This window comes from Mycotypha africana (assembly GCF_025528875.1).
Source record: "Mycotypha africana strain NRRL 2978 chromosome Unknown BDF20scaffold_16, whole genome shotgun sequence".
In the NCBI taxonomy this organism is placed as follows: Eukaryota; Fungi; Mucoromycota; class Mucoromycetes; order Mucorales; family Mycotyphaceae; genus Mycotypha; species Mycotypha africana.
The window spans coordinates 52291-68534 of NW_026515740.1; the positions used below are offsets into that span (position 1 = coordinate 52291).

At 38.7% G+C, this 16244-nt stretch overlaps 5 protein-coding genes across 5 annotated transcripts; 1 reads left to right on the forward strand and 4 right to left on the reverse strand.

The window, feature by feature from the left end:
* Nucleotides 1-1795: 1795 nt before the first annotated feature.
* Nucleotides 1796-3852, reverse strand: BDF20DRAFT_900584 (aspartic peptidase domain-containing protein). The gene is made up of 2 exons (XM_053082745.1): nucleotides 3400-3852; nucleotides 1796-3308 (listed from the first exon to the last, which is right to left on the reverse strand). Exons 1-2 carry the CDS (start codon nucleotides 3714-3716, stop codon nucleotides 2042-2044), a joined length of 1584 nt encoding a protein of 527 aa, XP_052930953.1. The 5' UTR covers nucleotides 3717-3852; the 3' UTR covers nucleotides 1796-2041.
* On the reverse strand, nucleotides 3787-4379 carry BDF20DRAFT_900586 (uncharacterized protein). The gene has a single exon (XM_053082746.1). The coding sequence runs from the start codon at nucleotides 4095-4097 to the stop codon at nucleotides 3900-3902; it is 198 nt and encodes a 65-aa protein (XP_052930954.1). The 5' UTR covers nucleotides 4098-4379; the 3' UTR covers nucleotides 3787-3899.
* A 116-nt stretch (nucleotides 4380-4495) lies between these two features.
* BDF20DRAFT_917594 (aspartic peptidase domain-containing protein) lies at nucleotides 4496-6347 on the reverse strand (the record flags this gene model as incomplete). The annotated part of the gene is made up of 2 exons (XM_053084588.1): nucleotides 4496-5921; nucleotides 6055-6347. The coding sequence occupies 2 exons, from the start codon at nucleotides 6345-6347 to the stop codon at nucleotides 4496-4498; spliced, it is 1719 nt and encodes a 572-aa protein (XP_052930955.1).
* Nucleotides 6348-7063: 716 nt separating this feature from the next.
* On the reverse strand, nucleotides 7064-10955 carry BDF20DRAFT_829762 (uncharacterized protein; the record flags this gene model as incomplete). Its single annotated transcript, XM_053078346.1, has 8 exons — nucleotides 7064-7354; nucleotides 7462-7902; nucleotides 7985-8052; nucleotides 8153-8343; nucleotides 8433-9549; nucleotides 9625-10119; nucleotides 10337-10433; nucleotides 10545-10955. 8 exons carry the CDS (start codon nucleotides 10953-10955, stop codon nucleotides 7064-7066), a joined length of 3111 nt encoding a protein of 1036 aa, XP_052930956.1.
* Nucleotides 10956-13296: 2341 nt separating this feature from the next.
* On the forward strand, nucleotides 13297-16070 carry BDF20DRAFT_829714 (uncharacterized protein; the record flags this gene model as incomplete). The annotated part of the gene is made up of 9 exons (XM_053078344.1): nucleotides 13297-13514; nucleotides 13601-14097; nucleotides 14176-14590; nucleotides 14669-15079; nucleotides 15157-15339; nucleotides 15420-15579; nucleotides 15644-15715; nucleotides 15783-15913; nucleotides 15968-16070. 9 exons carry the CDS (start codon nucleotides 13297-13299, stop codon nucleotides 16068-16070), a joined length of 2190 nt encoding a protein of 729 aa, XP_052930957.1.
* Between the last annotated feature and the right edge of the window lie 174 nt (nucleotides 16071-16244).

Genomic DNA, 16244 nt, shown 5'->3' on the forward strand with positions numbered 1-16244 from the left:
TATGTATATAGATGTATGTGTGTGCCTGGGTTTTAGTGGGTGTGTGTGTATGTATATGTGTGTGTCTGTCAGTTCTGTCTATATCTCTCTCAATTTCTCTCTCTCGCTCTCTCTCTCTCTTTCTCTGTGCGGTTGTGCTGTAATGGCTGCTGTTTGTTTGAGTCCCTTATCAATAGATGAGAGTCACTATACTAAAGAGTGTGATTCTTTACTAAGAACGTGCTTTATTTATTAAACTTATTTTTCTTCTTTTTATGTTTAAATATGAATGGAGCAGAAAAAAAGAAAAAAAAAAAAATAAAAAATAAAAGAAAAAAAGCAGTTGTTGTTAGAGGAAAAACTATGAGGAGAAAGGGAAAAGGGAAAGAAAAAAAAAAAGGATCTCAGGAAATTTTCAAAGAAAAAATATAAACCCTCTGAACCAATAAAAATGCTTTGCATCGGACATTTAACACTATCAAAATACAAAGTAACTCAATAGGCCCAACTCATATGCCATGACTGATATCAGTCAATGCTGCAAAACGAAAAAAGGACCCTTTCGCTTCTGTCTTTGTTATTCAACGTTTGAAGGAGAACGCTTTTATGCAGTATTCCACAGCTCCTACTGTTTTTACTTTGGTTTGCCTACCACAGGGTATGCGCTGATCCCCCTCCACTGAGGATCCAAAAAGGGGGGCAATAACCACAATAGCAGCTCATGGACAGTTAGAATTGAGATAAAAGGACATTTCGTTGCCCCGGCCATGAATAAACGTGACTACAGATGAGGCGAAACAATGCTGGCCAGGTCAAGAGAAATACCGTCAATGTCCTTGGATCAACATCCACGTGATTTTAGCTCGACCTGGGTGGAAAGAATCTCACTGAAGCTTCACTCCATGAGATAGGTTCAAAAAGAAATGGCCTACTTACCATCTAGTCTACAAGTACAAACAAAAACACTTTGGACATTGTCATTCTCTACGATAAAATATCTTGGTATACAAATGAACCGACAAAAAGAGGTCTACTCATCAATGCCTAATTTTGCATGTTTTCCCAATTGCTCACATCAACCCGCACCTTGGCTACACTGATGACTGTCACGTAATCTCAAGCATTGAGAAAATATTGCTCGGAGAAATAGACGAGGTAACAAAAGAAGGAAACGAGGCAGTTGCTCGACTCTTCAACATTAGCCAACATTGGACATCTCAACTCATCAGCGTAACTTCCAGAAAGCATAAGACTTTGAGTAGCCAAGACACGAGTCTGCAAAGCACTGTGTCGACGATTCACTGTGCATAAGACAGACACACTATTTTTTTAATGGCTGCATTAAATGCTTAATTTAGCTTACATCCTGCACCAGCCCCTGATCCACAGTTTTTTTTTTATTTATGGATTTCAGGCTGAGCTCTGAAAAAGAGAGGGTTAAGGTTTTAATTTTTTTTCTTCTGCTTTTAGAAAATTTGCCTGTGCTTGTTTATTGTGACACCTACACATTATGCATCTATCTACTATCATACAGCCATCGTCTTTGAAACTACCATTTAGACTATCCGATACCATTTCTAAATGTAAACTCCATGCCAAACAAGCAGTCAGAAACCCCTTTTTTTCTTTTTTTGAGAAAAGAGAAATATAATACATCTGTTTAATAGCTGGAAAAGAAGAGTCTACCAATAATATATAAATGTTTAAGCAAAGATAGATAGATATATATATATACACATATATAATGGGTTATGGTCATTATTTGTAGAAAGGGAGGGAAGAAAAAAAAAATAGTAGAATTGGGCGTGAAAATGATTATATATATATATATATATATATATATAAAAAGCCAAGTCGTGATAAATAGATATTTTTAGAAGGCTTCAGTAAAGACTTTGATTAGCATCCTCCCCCTCTCTATTTCAATGGATAATGGGAGGGTGGGTCCAAAAGTTGTATATTCCTGGGAGTGTTGCTATAATGATAATGATGATAATAATGATGATGATGGATGTCGCGGTGATAAGTGAGTCACCCTCCCCCTGCCAAGATGGCGGGCGTTTTAAAGCATGGACATGGAGATGGCCGTGAACAACAAAGCGGCACCGGTGAAACCAATGGAGGATTGAAGTGAGTAAGCACTGGACAAGCTTCCAACAGAATTGGCAACAGCGGCATTAGAAGCTCCTGAGCCGTTGTTGTTGGAACCGTTTGAGACAGAAGAACCCGCGGTCACTTTACCACCAATACCCTTATTCGCAGCGAGTCCGACACGGTTGTTGCCCATGTCATACACCATGTAAGCAGAACGAAGCACTGAATCACCGACGAGATACATGTTGGAACCAATGCTGCCAGAACCTCCCAAAGGAGCAATGCCAAACATACACAAGTTGGCATTATCAATAGAAGTGCCGTCAATAGGAATGACCAATTCACTGGCAGGAACACTTAAGGTGACAGGGCTGTTGCTGGCCTTGTTCGTTTGCGACATTTGCAATTCAAAACGAGCTGGACTCTTACCTACGGCACAATCCACAATGAACACACCAGAGGAACGATCCAGAGTGTATTTATCACCCGCAATGGCCTTCACGATGTCTGTAGCGACTGAAGTAGGGAAGTAAGTGAGCGTGGTGCCCGTATCGAGGATGAAAGCACCGAGTTCACGCAACTTCCAGCTGGGGTTTTCCACAGGCGAGTTGGTGACGCCTAAACCTTGGCCATACACCATCCAATAATAGTATTCTTTCTCAGAGCTGCCAAAGAAACCAGAGGCCTTGGTTTGCAAAGCTGCCACAGGCAAGTAGACCAAATCACCGTCAAATTTGGTCGAGTCAATACCGCCAAAGATGATTTCACCCGACCAGTTGTCTTCTTTGATGCTGTTCAAGAAAATGGAAAAGACGGGCTCATTGATCACCTTCTGTGCAGCCAAATTGAAAACAAAAGGATTGTACGGTCCTTCACCCTGACTGTTGGCCTGGGTGAGAGAAGGATAACCAAGACCTAAAATACCATTGGCTTCGACATTGGCTTTACTTGTCGTGTTGAATGGTTCTGGTGCATTGGAGCCAGCACCGCCAGCAGAAGGGTTGGGTTGTAAAATATCTTCCGTCATGGATGCTAAGCCGAACTGTTGGTTGGGGATGGAAGCACCGCCTACCGTGACAGTATCGGTTGCATAAGAGCCGTTGACGCTACCGATACCATACTGAATACCAAATGGCTTGTTCAACGTCTTGAAAGTAGACGATTTTGAACTGTCAAATCGGTAGAAAGGACAGTTAGAAGCTGGACATTCTGTTGAAGGAACCCAAAGATCAGCACTGTGATGGACAGTATTCATATAGAAGGATAAGATGGCAAGTCAGTCAACAAAAAAAAAGACTCTACTTAGAGCAACGTGATGCTTCTTACCTGCCAGTATCAAGAGTGACAGCAAAGTTTTGTGGTGGAGTGCCCACCCCGACTTGAATCAAGTACTGTGATCCTTGGTCATTGTACAAAGGAGCCTTATATTGTTGATCTCTCTTGTCTAAATAGTCTTCGGCTCTTCTATTAAGCATTCGATATTTCATTTTAGCAACTTCTAAAGGGTTACCCAAATTCGGGTTACGCATGATGGGTGCACGAAGAATTCCATCCTCAGCAGTAGTGACAGCAGCAGCGTTGACCGTGTTCAATGTGGTGGTAGCAGCAGCTACAAGTGTAATAATTGCCGCGGAGATCTGCATTGGTTACAATCTATTATCAAGAAAAAAAAAAGCTATCTAACAAACAAAAAAAAAAAGGAAAAAAAATAGAAGAAAGAGAGAGAGAGAGAAACCAAAGTAGAAAAGGTAAAGCCTACAAAGTCAGAAAAAAGCAAAAGGTTTTGTTGAATTAACTAGGTAAATTTACGAAATCTATTCGCTGGGTTAAAAAAATGCAGTGTAAAAAAATATAAAAGACAATAAAATGTATACACCGATTATAAACCCGAGACAAGGATATATAACTGACGTTTTTCTTTTGAACTGAATCAAAAAGAAAGAGAAGAAAAAAAAAAGTACTTCATATTTATATGTACACAGCAAGAAGCATATTGAAAAAAAAAAATGATCAACGTTCGTCATTTAACTTGAGAAAATCATGTATTTCCATAATATCGCATTAAAAGGCTCAGAACATGCCTTTTTTATCGCAATTCACAGTACCTGAAATTATTATATTCTTTTGCATAAGCCGCTTTTCATGGTTCGCTTTTGCTGCAAAGCACACACAGTATGGCTGACAGGTTTTATATCAGCTATTACATTATCAATTTTATCATTCAAGCAATGTGGCATGGCTGAACCTTATTATTTTGACAGATATCATATTTATACTTTGTTTCATTTCATAGAAAAAAAAAAAAATAGATAATTCCAAACTGTTGTGCTGAGCGCTGAAGGACTAAATTTTGAAGAGGAGATCATATTTAGATTGACATTAATGTATGATTGTTTTTATTCTACTATTTTTTATTTATTTTTTAACTGGAAAAAAAGAGGCAGTATTGCCAAGAAAACGATGTAAATAAGGGTAAGAGTGATGCGATGGCAGTCAGTGCCAATAGGAACTGATGCGTTGGATAGAATACAAAGGCTTGGCTCGTTTCGACTCTCGATGATAAATCACTATTCTTATTGGTGTCACTTTTAGGCACTGCATTACCATGGCTGCTCCTACCATTAGAAATTGTACTCATATCAGTAGTACTCGTACTGCTGGCATTGTCGTTGGTAGTGTTAACATTTGACACCAATTTTCCAAAGCCAACCCTATTTTGTTGCAGATCAAAAACAGTGTAAACTGATCTCAACACTGATTCACCAAGAATCCAAGTTTCACCTTCTGTTAAATCAAGGCCAGTAGGAACAGGTGCAATACCAAACATACATGCCTTGGCCGATGCAACAGCATCATCAACATCTCCAGAAGTAGCCGTAATGTCATCATCCAAAGGTATCACAAGTTCTGATACAGGTATTTGAATCGAAATGGGTGTGGTCGAAACAGCTGACGCAGATGTAGAAAATTGAAAACTGACATAATCATCATGATTTTTTGCTAGTTGTTGACAGCTGACTCGATAAATGTTGTCTAAAGTGTCAAGCTTCGTTGTGCTTGCATTCTTTGTGATCGACATGACGATAGCTTCAGCGACTTTAGCAGGAACGTACGTCAGCGTCGTCCCCGTATCTAAAATGTAAGCATCCATTTTTGCTGCTGCTGCTGCTGCAGAAGTGTCATAATTATATCCTGATGAAGTGGATACACCTTGACCGGGTATCGCCCAATACAAATAATTTTCTTGGTTTTCCAGGCCTGATGTTGTCATATTGCTCTTCTTCTTTGCACCGAGGATATTAGCAGACACATAAAACTGCGATACATCATAGCTGATGACGGGCGCGTAATTCAAACTTCCCACAAATTTGCTTTCGTCTACACCACCCAATATGATCTCTCCAGTCGACCCATAGGCCAACTGTTTATTTAAAAAGATGGAAAAGATGGGCTTTTGAATGACCTTATTTTGATACAGGCTCATCACAAAATGAGTGGGCTTGGTACCATTCTTCATACTGATATCTGGGTAGCCAAGCCCCAAAATACCATTAGACGGTTCTGATGACGCCGTGGAGGGAGCGGTCAACATATTATCGGCCCTAGAGACAAGCCCCACAGTAAAGTTGGGAACAGTGATGATATCACTATCACTCCTACTACTGCTGCTGTCAGCAGCACCCAATGTAACCGTTTCCATGGCATAAGCGCCTGTACAACTGCCTGCACCGTATTCGATCGATAGTGTATCATCTAGCAGCTTGAATGAGGAAGATGTTTGATTTTGAAATCGAGCATAAGGGCACATGGATGAGGGACACGATATAGACGGAACCCATACATCAGCACTATTATACAATCATAGCAATATCATGTAGAAGAAAAAAAAAAGTGTATGCGTCACGTAAGCGTTTTACTGCTCTCTTGTGGGTTCCAGATTTTTTACATTTTGCTCTATGAATAAGGGCTTTCAATATGTACCTTCCTGTATCGAGTGTGATATTAAAATATTGTGGTGGAGTTCCAATACCAATCTCTATCAAATATTCTTTTCCATAGGCATTGTACAATGGAGCCTCTTTGAATGATGATGCTCGACGACTAAGTTTGCTGTTGTATGTGTTGATTTCTGTCACGGTCGTTGTTCTAGGCTTCTTTCTACGTCTAATGGGCACTTTTAACAACTCTGGCACTGCACCAGAATTAGTTCCAGCTGGAATGCCGGTTTCTTTTATAGAAACAGCACAAGATTGCGTCAAAAATGCGGCCAACATAATGGTGCTTGATGTATAAAATATTGTTATTGCAGACTTCATTCGTTACTGTTAGCTGCCTGGAAATCAATAACCTGTAATGAGCGGGTATAAAGGATTGGAATGGGTTAAATGTTTTGTTGAGTTACAAAAAGAAAAGGTCTAGAAACGAAGAAAAAACAAAAAAAAAAAAAATAGACAGAAATGATGTGCATTTCTCATGTTATAATTACTTATGGGATCACTTTAAGCAAAAGTTGTACAATGATAGACGGCAAATAGGACTGAGAAGAAGCCAGAATGTTGCAAAATTACCTTCCATAATTTTGGGCTGCTGCTTGTTGTAATTCTTCAAGTTCTGTGCAATGTTACACAAAATGGGTTTTCAGCGATTTGTTAGTCAACAAATGCTTATGATCGACTTGATATCAACTTGCAATACGCAAGTAACAGTTGCACAATCGTTACTTACTGTCGTTTTGCCTATTTTATGAACTGACAATATGTTGCTGCTTCTCAAACGTCCAAATGAGCTGTAACACTTTCTCTGATATAGCAAGTTAATTTTAGTAACTCTTTTGTGTTTGCCATTTTTTTGCGAAAAAACAGTAGAGAGTAACAAATTTCAGTTGCCACGTTTTTTACTTTGACATTTGTCTAATCAAATCAATTGAACATGTAAAAAAAACGATTATAAGTGTATATATGTAGTTTATCATAATTAAATAGAGGGTATCTTAATGTTTGTAATTGAGCCATATGCTAACACTGTCAGGTCCCACAAGGTCGCGGATGGTTGCTGTCAGCAACTCCAACTCTACAGCCAATTGCTCAGAGTTCATCAAATAAGCGCTATAATAAGTGTATTCTCGATCGCCTAAATGCTGATAAGAAAACACCTTCAATCTGCGTGCTTTGTTGGTTAGTTCACGTCTAGTCTTCGTAGGCCGCATGACATACGGTGGTAAAGGCGCTTTGCTCGTTAGTGCATTTGAACCCAAATGCAGTGCAGTTAAATAAGATGCAATCTTATTCAATTAAAAAAAAAGCTTGTTTAGCAGATCATTAAATTAGACGACAACCTCCAACCCCCTTCCATCTCCTCCCTTTCCTTATTTTACGCCGACTGCCTTACCATTCTTTTCCTCTCTTTCCATGTACTTTTCACAATCATCATTCTCCATTTATGAGATATTTTTTCTAAAGAATATTCCATCTCCAGTAACAGGCTCAGTATATTGTCCAGTATCTGCAATATGTGCAAATATTTATCTTCGGGAAAAATACCACGCAAAGCTGGCTCGAATCGGCTTTGTTCTAATAGAACCCGCTCACCTTTGATTTGCTTACGTATAGATACGGCTACTGATCGAAACATTTTTTTGTTTGCTTCTACAGCAGCCTGACTTGCTTCGTCAGATTTCAATAAGAGGGCTAGAAAAGAGGAGTAGAGTGCACCTAACTCACTGAGTGTTCGTGATATACGATGACGCAATACAACTCGACCGGTTCGAGGAAAGGGAAATACGCTGATAATCAGAGCAGCTATAACACCAACTACACAACTTGCAGCTCGCTATAGAACAAGACATATCATCATTGCGTTAACCGCATAAAGTTGGATAGTTGTAACTAAGCAAACCACAAGATCACCTTACCTCCCAGGCAACAGTGAAAACGGAAACTGGACGCCCTTCTGGTCTATAACTATAAGCATAGCCAATAACTGGGAAATCGCAATCATAAAAGAAAAAAAAAGAAAAAAAAAAACTGCAGTCAATATACTTTGTGTGCATTGAACAATCACATTCCCAAGCAAACCCTACTTAATGAAATTGTAATAAGCGAAAATAGACCCGTGGCCTTCCAAAATTTGCCATTGATGTAGATCAACCACCACGGTAAGTTAAAGATGAAAGTTAGTATGATCAAACCAGGCACACTACCTCTACTGGCTTCCCAAATGATGATCGCTTGGACTGCACCAACTAATGTACCTACAAGCCGAGTCATTGTACTGTATGATCGGAAAAAGAAAAAATTAAAGCAAGCAAATGAAATTAGCGAGACCGGAATGGTCTCATTTTCGCTGCTATCCTAACTTACCCGAAAAAACTACTACCCACAGATGTGCCCATCCAAATCAACGCAACCACAGCAGCCCATTGGCCACGTGATTCTGTATACCATATGACAGAGTCTTCAAAGAAAGCAGGTAGAGACAAAAAAACCACCAGAATACAAGCGCGGATAGCAAAGCCAACATCCGCTGTATACACATTCTTGATCAAGAAAAAGTAAATACGATAAAAGAAGCGTTGCATCGTTGTTTGAGGATAAGCCACATCAGGATCATGGTAGTCGAGTGGATCCAACGTATTCAATCTCCAAGTGCTTGCATGAAGCTCTTTCTGTACGGTATGAAAGTAAGGTTGATCTTTGTGTTCTCCAACAATGGGCGAACCACGATGTGGAGTTTCTAATCTATACAAAACACGTTGAGACTCAATATCCTTAAGCTGTTGAGGTTGTTGACTGGCAGCTGCAATCAAAGTCGCCCGTTGCGTTACAGTTCTGTTCAATGATAACGGATTTGTAACATCAACAACAGCCCCAGGTGTATCTAAATCATATATTTCTTCAATATCATGACCCCTCAAAAACCATTTACGGAAAGGAATGCGTGGCATCCAAAATCTTTGCTTGTCTCGAAGTTTATCCATTTCATATATGAGAGAGGATAATGTGTAAATATGCTCGGCATATGCATGCAAGTTAAATTGAAATGTGAGTAATAGCAAAAGAACTCTACGAGGTGCTCCTGATTTCGTATAAAGTCGGTTTAGCCCCGTTAAGCGATGTTCGTGAAATTTGGCGATCGCTTTCAGTAAGGGTATCGACGGATCCAATTTGGGATCGTACTGGTAAGCTGATTTCTCTTCTTCGTAGTGTGCTGGGCCGACCTTCCAACGGTAGAACCATTTATAGAAAAAAGGGCGATTTTGAAAACGTGTTTCCAACTGCTGCATACGTCTTAATCTTTTGACTGACTCTCTCAGTGCAACAGAACAAGCATCTGTCAGTTCGACATAAATTGGCTTCACTTCATTCAGAATATCATCATAATCGTCGCGCCAGTACGTCAACACTTTCATTGAATCTTCCCAACGCAATTTCCGGTGTCGTGGCTTTGCTGTGGACTTATCAATAGATGTGCTGGATCCTCTTTCATTGCTCGGTGTATTTATAGACTTCTCAGGTGACTCGTTAAATAGATATTTGGGTATATTGCCTCCACTTTCTTTTTCAAAGCTCTCGAAAGGGGATGTGAGCTCTTCTTCGATCTCTTCTTCGTCATCTGTACAGCCGTAATAGCTACGTGGTCTCTCCAAGTTGGATAAATTGTTGATAATGCTTTCATACATGTTGGATGCATCGTTCATTTTGCTCTTATCCGCTACTGCTTCGCGCGAGGTCATTTCAGCATCAGCTTCCAATCCTGCCTTACGCATATTTTCCTCCATTGCTCGACTTAATCCAATGCCAAAAATCGGAACCTTCAACTTCTTCATGATTGAAGTGATCTCTTTAATGTCAGTAGGCGCGATCGTATTGAAAGAAGGCTCACGTCGTACCATTCTTTTTCTTTGAACTAGAGTCGTGATCAGGCTTTCAACTGTTTGATGAATTGTGGCTAAAGTCTCAATATTCTGATCTAACAAGAATTGCCTGTCATTGTCACGCAAAAAAGCAGCTACTTGACGTTGTGTGATCTGGTCGAATGTTTCAATTACTTTAATCAAATGTTGCACAAACACAAGTGTACTATTTTCAGGAAAGATCAAAAAGAATACTGCAAAAATTAATGCAAATCCGACAATCGTTGGTAACAGTACTTGCAACTAATAAACGAGACTGAGTAAGTTTAATTCGTAGATCAGAGAAGCGGACCAACACTTTTTTCCTGAAGAAAATATGTGATTTTGCACTCTGTTTTCAATTAACTGAACTTACTGTAGGAATGGCATTGAAACTTTTTTGAACTACAGCTGAGGTGAGGGAGAGCACCATGATAGTGGCAGACAGCATACCACCTACATTCGCTTGCTCTACTTTGACGCGAAATAAAGTCAAGAAGAAACATCCGAAAATTAAAAAGCAGACCAAAATAGCACATACTGGAGATTGGGCCATAGCCGGATTGTGTGTGTCTCTAACAAGAGAAGCTAAGAAAATACCAAATATAGACCATGCAGCGGAGACGCAACACATAATAGTACCAACCAAGACATCTTCAAATAAGAATCCATACGATTTGACAGGATGAACAAATTCAACGGCAACGCAAGCTAAAATACCGCTTTGTTGTGTCAAAGTGCGAATGGGATCAATAAGCACTAACCCAAGAGCAATTGTCACAGCTGCATTGGCTTTCAATATTTTCACACAGATGGGCCAAGTGATAGATTGCCAGATGCCTGTCAAACGTCGACGAATAGTTTGTAGAGGCAGTAAATGCCCAGACGTGGCCGAAAATCGAAATCGAGAGGCATTGTCTACTTTTACTTTTTGCCTGTCATTTTTAGCTGTGTTTTCCGTTATCCCACCCTTGTCTCTCGTCTTTTTCATATATTTGTTGTAAGTGTAGACCAAAAGAAAGAAAAGACGTTATAGCAGGAATTGAGAAAAGAATGAGAAAAGAGGAAAATAAACAACGGAAATCTGCTACCATTCATAAAACTTCGATCCCAGCAGCATACAATAGAACCAGTTTATTGGGTGTGCCTAATCATAAAACGATCACGATCGATCCAGCTGCCTTTACGTTGTTCCGTTATTTTAAAACATCGATCCCGATACTTATTTGCATGTCTTTTTCAACCTTCGCAGTTAGCAGCAGTAACCAAAAAGCACAATTTATGAAGATTTTACAATGAAAGGACATTTTGCTTATTGTTTTTGATGGAAAAAAATTGGAAAGCAGATGTCCCGTTTGTTTCATAACACATATAGGTCTTTGAGCAAAATTGATTTAGGGGTGCCTTTTAACGCCAGCCACTTCTCACTCTGGTCGAGCCAATTGCTACGTCACTACAGTATTTTCGGTTTTTTTAGACGTTTTTCTATCAAAATTGGGTTTTTTTTGATAACGTAATTCAGACAATCCAAGTAATTATTTTCCGATAACTTATTTCCAAAATTCGGATACTTTGTAAGATAATCTCAATTTAATAGCAATTTTGTGCGAAAGTCAAGCGAAAAAACAGTACAGTACAAGCTATAATCGCTAAATCAAAAGTATTTACCTTCTTTTCGACATTTCATAAATTTATCCGTGTAAAATGAATATTCATAGATCGCTATATATATCCATATTTTGCCAGCATCTAAAACCTTAAGTGTCTCCTCTTCGAAAAGTTGAAAGCTTGGTACCAGTAGCCTTTTCACTCGGAGTTTTTCTTTTTTTCTTATGGTTTCAACTTCCGAACTGCATGCTGTTCATGTTCGTTTCTTTGCATATCCGAACATGAATTAACGCCATGGTGAAGGCGAGCGGTGACCATTACTGATATTGTCCAAATGATATTGCGATTATTCTTAAATAGTTCAAGACTCGCTTGCAGCAACATGCATGGCTGCATTTTGCTTAAATTAAGATACATGGTAGCTTATGTGAAGCGTTACAGCAAAGGGCTTGCTGAATTTACTTAAGCACTATCCAATTTGTGTTCTATTGTGCTAAGACACCTCACATGGAATAATCCTTCGTCAGTGAATGGATTTCGTTCATTTCCAAAGTTACTTGGCAATAATAGCGATGGCTTGAAGAATGCAAGTTATCATTTGTAAAGAGTCTGTATTAACGAAAGAGTCAGTGCTTACAAGAAGACTATCATCCAATAACAAGGAACGATGCCATATTCGAGTACAACCATAGACGCAATCCTACATCAGTAGTTGGAGTCTGGCTATGAACCACGATATAGCCCTTTTCTCTACAAAAGTGCCTACACTATATGAGCAGAGTAAATCCAAAGAGTTGACTTTAGTCATTCTACCTAATATCGTAGAACCTCCTGAAATATTCTTTAAAATTCAGTGAACACTTCAAAGAGAAAACATAAATTGCATAAGGGTCAATTTAGGAGTTTGATATAAGTATTACTGAACCTAGTTAATTCCTCTAAAAATCACAGCCGAAAGAATCTTGGGCAACAATTGAAATTGCTTAGGTTGAAATCAAATTGTTTATGGCGTTAAACCTGTACGAATAAAACGATACTGATGTTAACGTTGCTATAAAGCATCACATATTATTGACCATTGAATAATACTTTATCTGAAAAGTTTGCAAAGATTGGGCTATACCTTGAGGAGAATGAATGAAAAAGGCCGCCACATTAGCGCTTAAATATAACATGTACTAAAAAAAGGAGAGTTGATTTCTGATCTTCCTGTCCAAAAAAGATAAATGTCGACAATCATATTTAGCCTGTTCACTATCAGACGATACTCGCAATAATAATTTACACTAACAACATCAGCGAATAGTCTTGTCAACATCTTATGAAGAAAATTGCTATTAATATACTAACAGACTGATAATTGCTACAAAGTATAAATTAAGTGAAGTGGGTCAATCTTAAAAATGTCAACGTGTTGCAGAAGCTCGAAAAGATGGAGCAATAACAGATCAACAAAAATCATTCTAAAATGCTACGGATGTTGTAATGAATACTATTGATGAATGGCTGGCTATAATGATCATAATATCGCGTATCATAGAAGTGCCAACTGACATAGTTCAATATGCATTCAGTCAGTACCCCACATTTTCACCCAGTGGCTTTTAAGCTTATGTAAGTTGTGTGACTGATTTCCTTTCTGAATTTTAAGTAGAGGTTAATGCAAAGCGAGAAAAGCTAATAAGCAAATTAGCTTTCCTTATTCCGATAAAGAAGTCTACGAAATGGCCAAGGACCGTTCTGCCATCAGCAAAAACATGGGTAGCAAGAAGAGAGTATCAGGTACTCACGTCTCTGGCCTCTCTACTGCAAAAGCGTCGAGTAAAAGGAAAGAGGCTCCTATGAAATATGGTCAGCTTTCTAGACGTCAAAAGCAAGATTTTGAAGATTACGGTGAATTAGTACCCAGAGATTTTATAGACGATGACGAGGAAAATTACAAGTAAAAATCTTACAACTAGTTAAGGGATATACTTGCTGCTTTATAATTGCTCAAACCGTTAATATTGTGATTGAATGCTTTTGTAGACGCAGAAGAGTAGTATCAGAAGCAGATTTGGATCGAGAAATAGATGAAGCTCGACGAGAGGCAGCTGCACAATTTGCTTCAGATGAAGAAGGCGAACAGGGAAGTGATGAGGACGAGGACGAGGGCGAAGATTGGAAGAAACCTTCAGCATACTCTTTGCTAATGGGATCATTGAAAAAGAACTCAAAACACAGAGATTTCTACGAGAAAATTTATCGAGAACAAGAAGGTATCGAGGATGAAGTATTTGCCACCAATGAAGAAGATGAGGATAGAGACTTAACAGAAGAAGTACCATCCGATGAAGAAGAAGGTGAAATGGAAGAAGATGAAAAGGTAGAGTCAGTTGTTGATGATGACGAGGTTGCAGAGTTATCGAGAAATCCTGAGGATGCTGAGGATGCTGATGCAGCTGATCCCTTCGAGGAAGATGATGAAGAGGAGATTGTATATGTAGGAAGTGATGCAGAAGAGGACGAAGACGAGAACAATATTGGTAAGGCCAATTTATATGCTAGTATTTAAGACCAAATTGGTTGACAATTATGTGCGTGATTTACGGAATTCGGAATAGCTGATTTGTTTGAGACGCGCTACTGCGATGATCAACCGGTTACTTTTGACGAAAGAATTTCGAGTATCGAACAAAAGAAGTACACCACACAAGTGTTTGAAGATGAGGTTTTGACAGATGTCGTGGCTATGATTCCTTCCAGCACAGCAACAGCAGCGGCCGATAAGAAAATAAGTGATATGCCAATAATCAACAATCTAGCAGATGTCAGAGTGAAGAAGCGTCCTGTTGAAAACTGGCCTAAGGCTAACAAGGATGTTGTTAAGAAAGGAAAAGGCACATTTTCTCCTTTGCAAAACTGTCTGTTTAATCAGCTGAATAATTATCGTGATATCGTGTATTGTAATCGATCAATGCATAATGCTAAGGAAATCAGAAATGCATATGTTTTACACGCTGTTAACCATGTGATGAAGTAAGTTCGTATCTCAGACCATCTAATACAAAATGCGAGTTCCGTCCCGTACCAAACATTTCTTCAACATTTTTTTAGAACAAGGGATCGTATCATGAAAAATAATGCTAAACTAGCAAAAGCACAGAAGGAAGGACAAGATATTGGCGAAACGCGTGATCAAGGCTTCACTCGTCCCAAAGTTCTCATCCTGCTACCTTTTAGAAACACCGTTTTGGACGTCGTTGATACCATCATAAAACTCTCTGGCACTGTGAAGCAAGATAATATAAACAGGTTCCTTGAACAGTTTAATTTGCGTGAAGACGAAGCAATTGATCCAACCAAACCAGCTGATTTCTTGCAGAATTTCCAAGGCAATATCGACGATCATTTCCGTTTGGGTATCAAATTCTCGAAAAAGTCGTTAAAGTTGTATGCAGATTTTTATAATTCAGATATTCTTATCTGCTCACCTTTGGGTTTGCGTACCCTAATTGGAGCAGAAGGGTAGGTAGTAATTTTTTTGAAAAGTCAAAAACTGAGCATTTATATTGACGTCTGTTCGTTGATATGCAATCTTTTAGTGATAAGAAGAGAGACTTTGACTTTTTATCATCTATCGAAGTTCTGATATTAGATCAAACAAACCATTTTTTGATGCAGAATTGGGAGCATATTGAACATATATTCCAGCATCTCAATCTAATTCCCAAGGATAGCCATGGTTGTGATATTTCTAGAATTAAAAGCTGGTATCTGGATGGAAAGTAAGTTTTGATTAATGCCACTGTTCGGCTTATAAACTCTTAATATACTTACTGATGCACTCACTTGCTTCGATTTATAGGGCTAAATACTTAAGGCAAACACTTTTATTTTCTGATTTTTTGACACCAGAAATTAATGCCTCATATAACAAACACTTCAAGAACATTGCTGGGAAGCTAAAGATTAAACAAAAAGTAGAGGACGGTTCAATAGTGGACGTTATCCCGCAAGTGCAGCAGGTAATGTATTGGCTTAGAAAGAAAGTAAGAATTTCAGTTTGTTAAACATGCATCCGATTTCTAGAGCTTCACACGTATTGATGTTTCAACTTTGGCTGCTGTCAATGATGCACGTTATAAGCACTTCATTGAAAAGGTACATGTCAAACAAAATCATACTTGACGATAAGACCATTTTATTTATAGCTGTTTCTATTAATTAGACATTACCCACCCTTCGTAAATCAGCTATTATGCAATCACATACCCTTATTTTCATTCCTTCCTACTTCGATTTTGTGAGAGTAAGGAATTACTTTGAGGACAACAAATATTCCTATGAACCATGCTCAGAGTAAGTATTGAGTGTGATCGCTAGTGATATTAGTTTTTAACTTTGTTACATTAGGTATGCGTCTGGAAGTCAAATTACAAGATCTCGTTCCAAGTTCTTCCATGGTCGGTCTGACTTTTTGTTATACACGGAAAGATTGCATTTCTTCAGAAGGTAAAGGTTAAATATTAGCAGTATTTGGATTACCTATTGACATTGACTTTGTTTCATACAAATACACCTAGATACAATATCCGTGGCACTTTCCATGTGGTATTTTATGGCCTCCCTGAAGACCCTCAGTATTATACAGAAATCGTTAACTTCCTAGGGCTCAAATTCAATGAAGCTA

What these genes read in the sequence shown, in the direction of transcription:
- BDF20DRAFT_900584 (XM_053082745.1), bottom strand. Translation starts at nt 3,716, where the DNA reads ATGCAGATCTCCGCGGCAATTATTACACTTGTAGCTGCTGCTACCACC. An exon ending in GTCACTCTTGATACTGGCAG is followed by an intron (nt 3,309 to 3,399) that starts GTAAGAAGCATC and finishes TGTCCATCACAG; the next exon opens with TGCTGATCTTTGGGTTCCTT.
- BDF20DRAFT_900586 (XM_053082746.1), bottom strand. Translation starts at nt 4,097, where the DNA reads ATGACGAACGTTGATCATTTTTTTTTTTCAATATGCTTCTTGCTGTGT.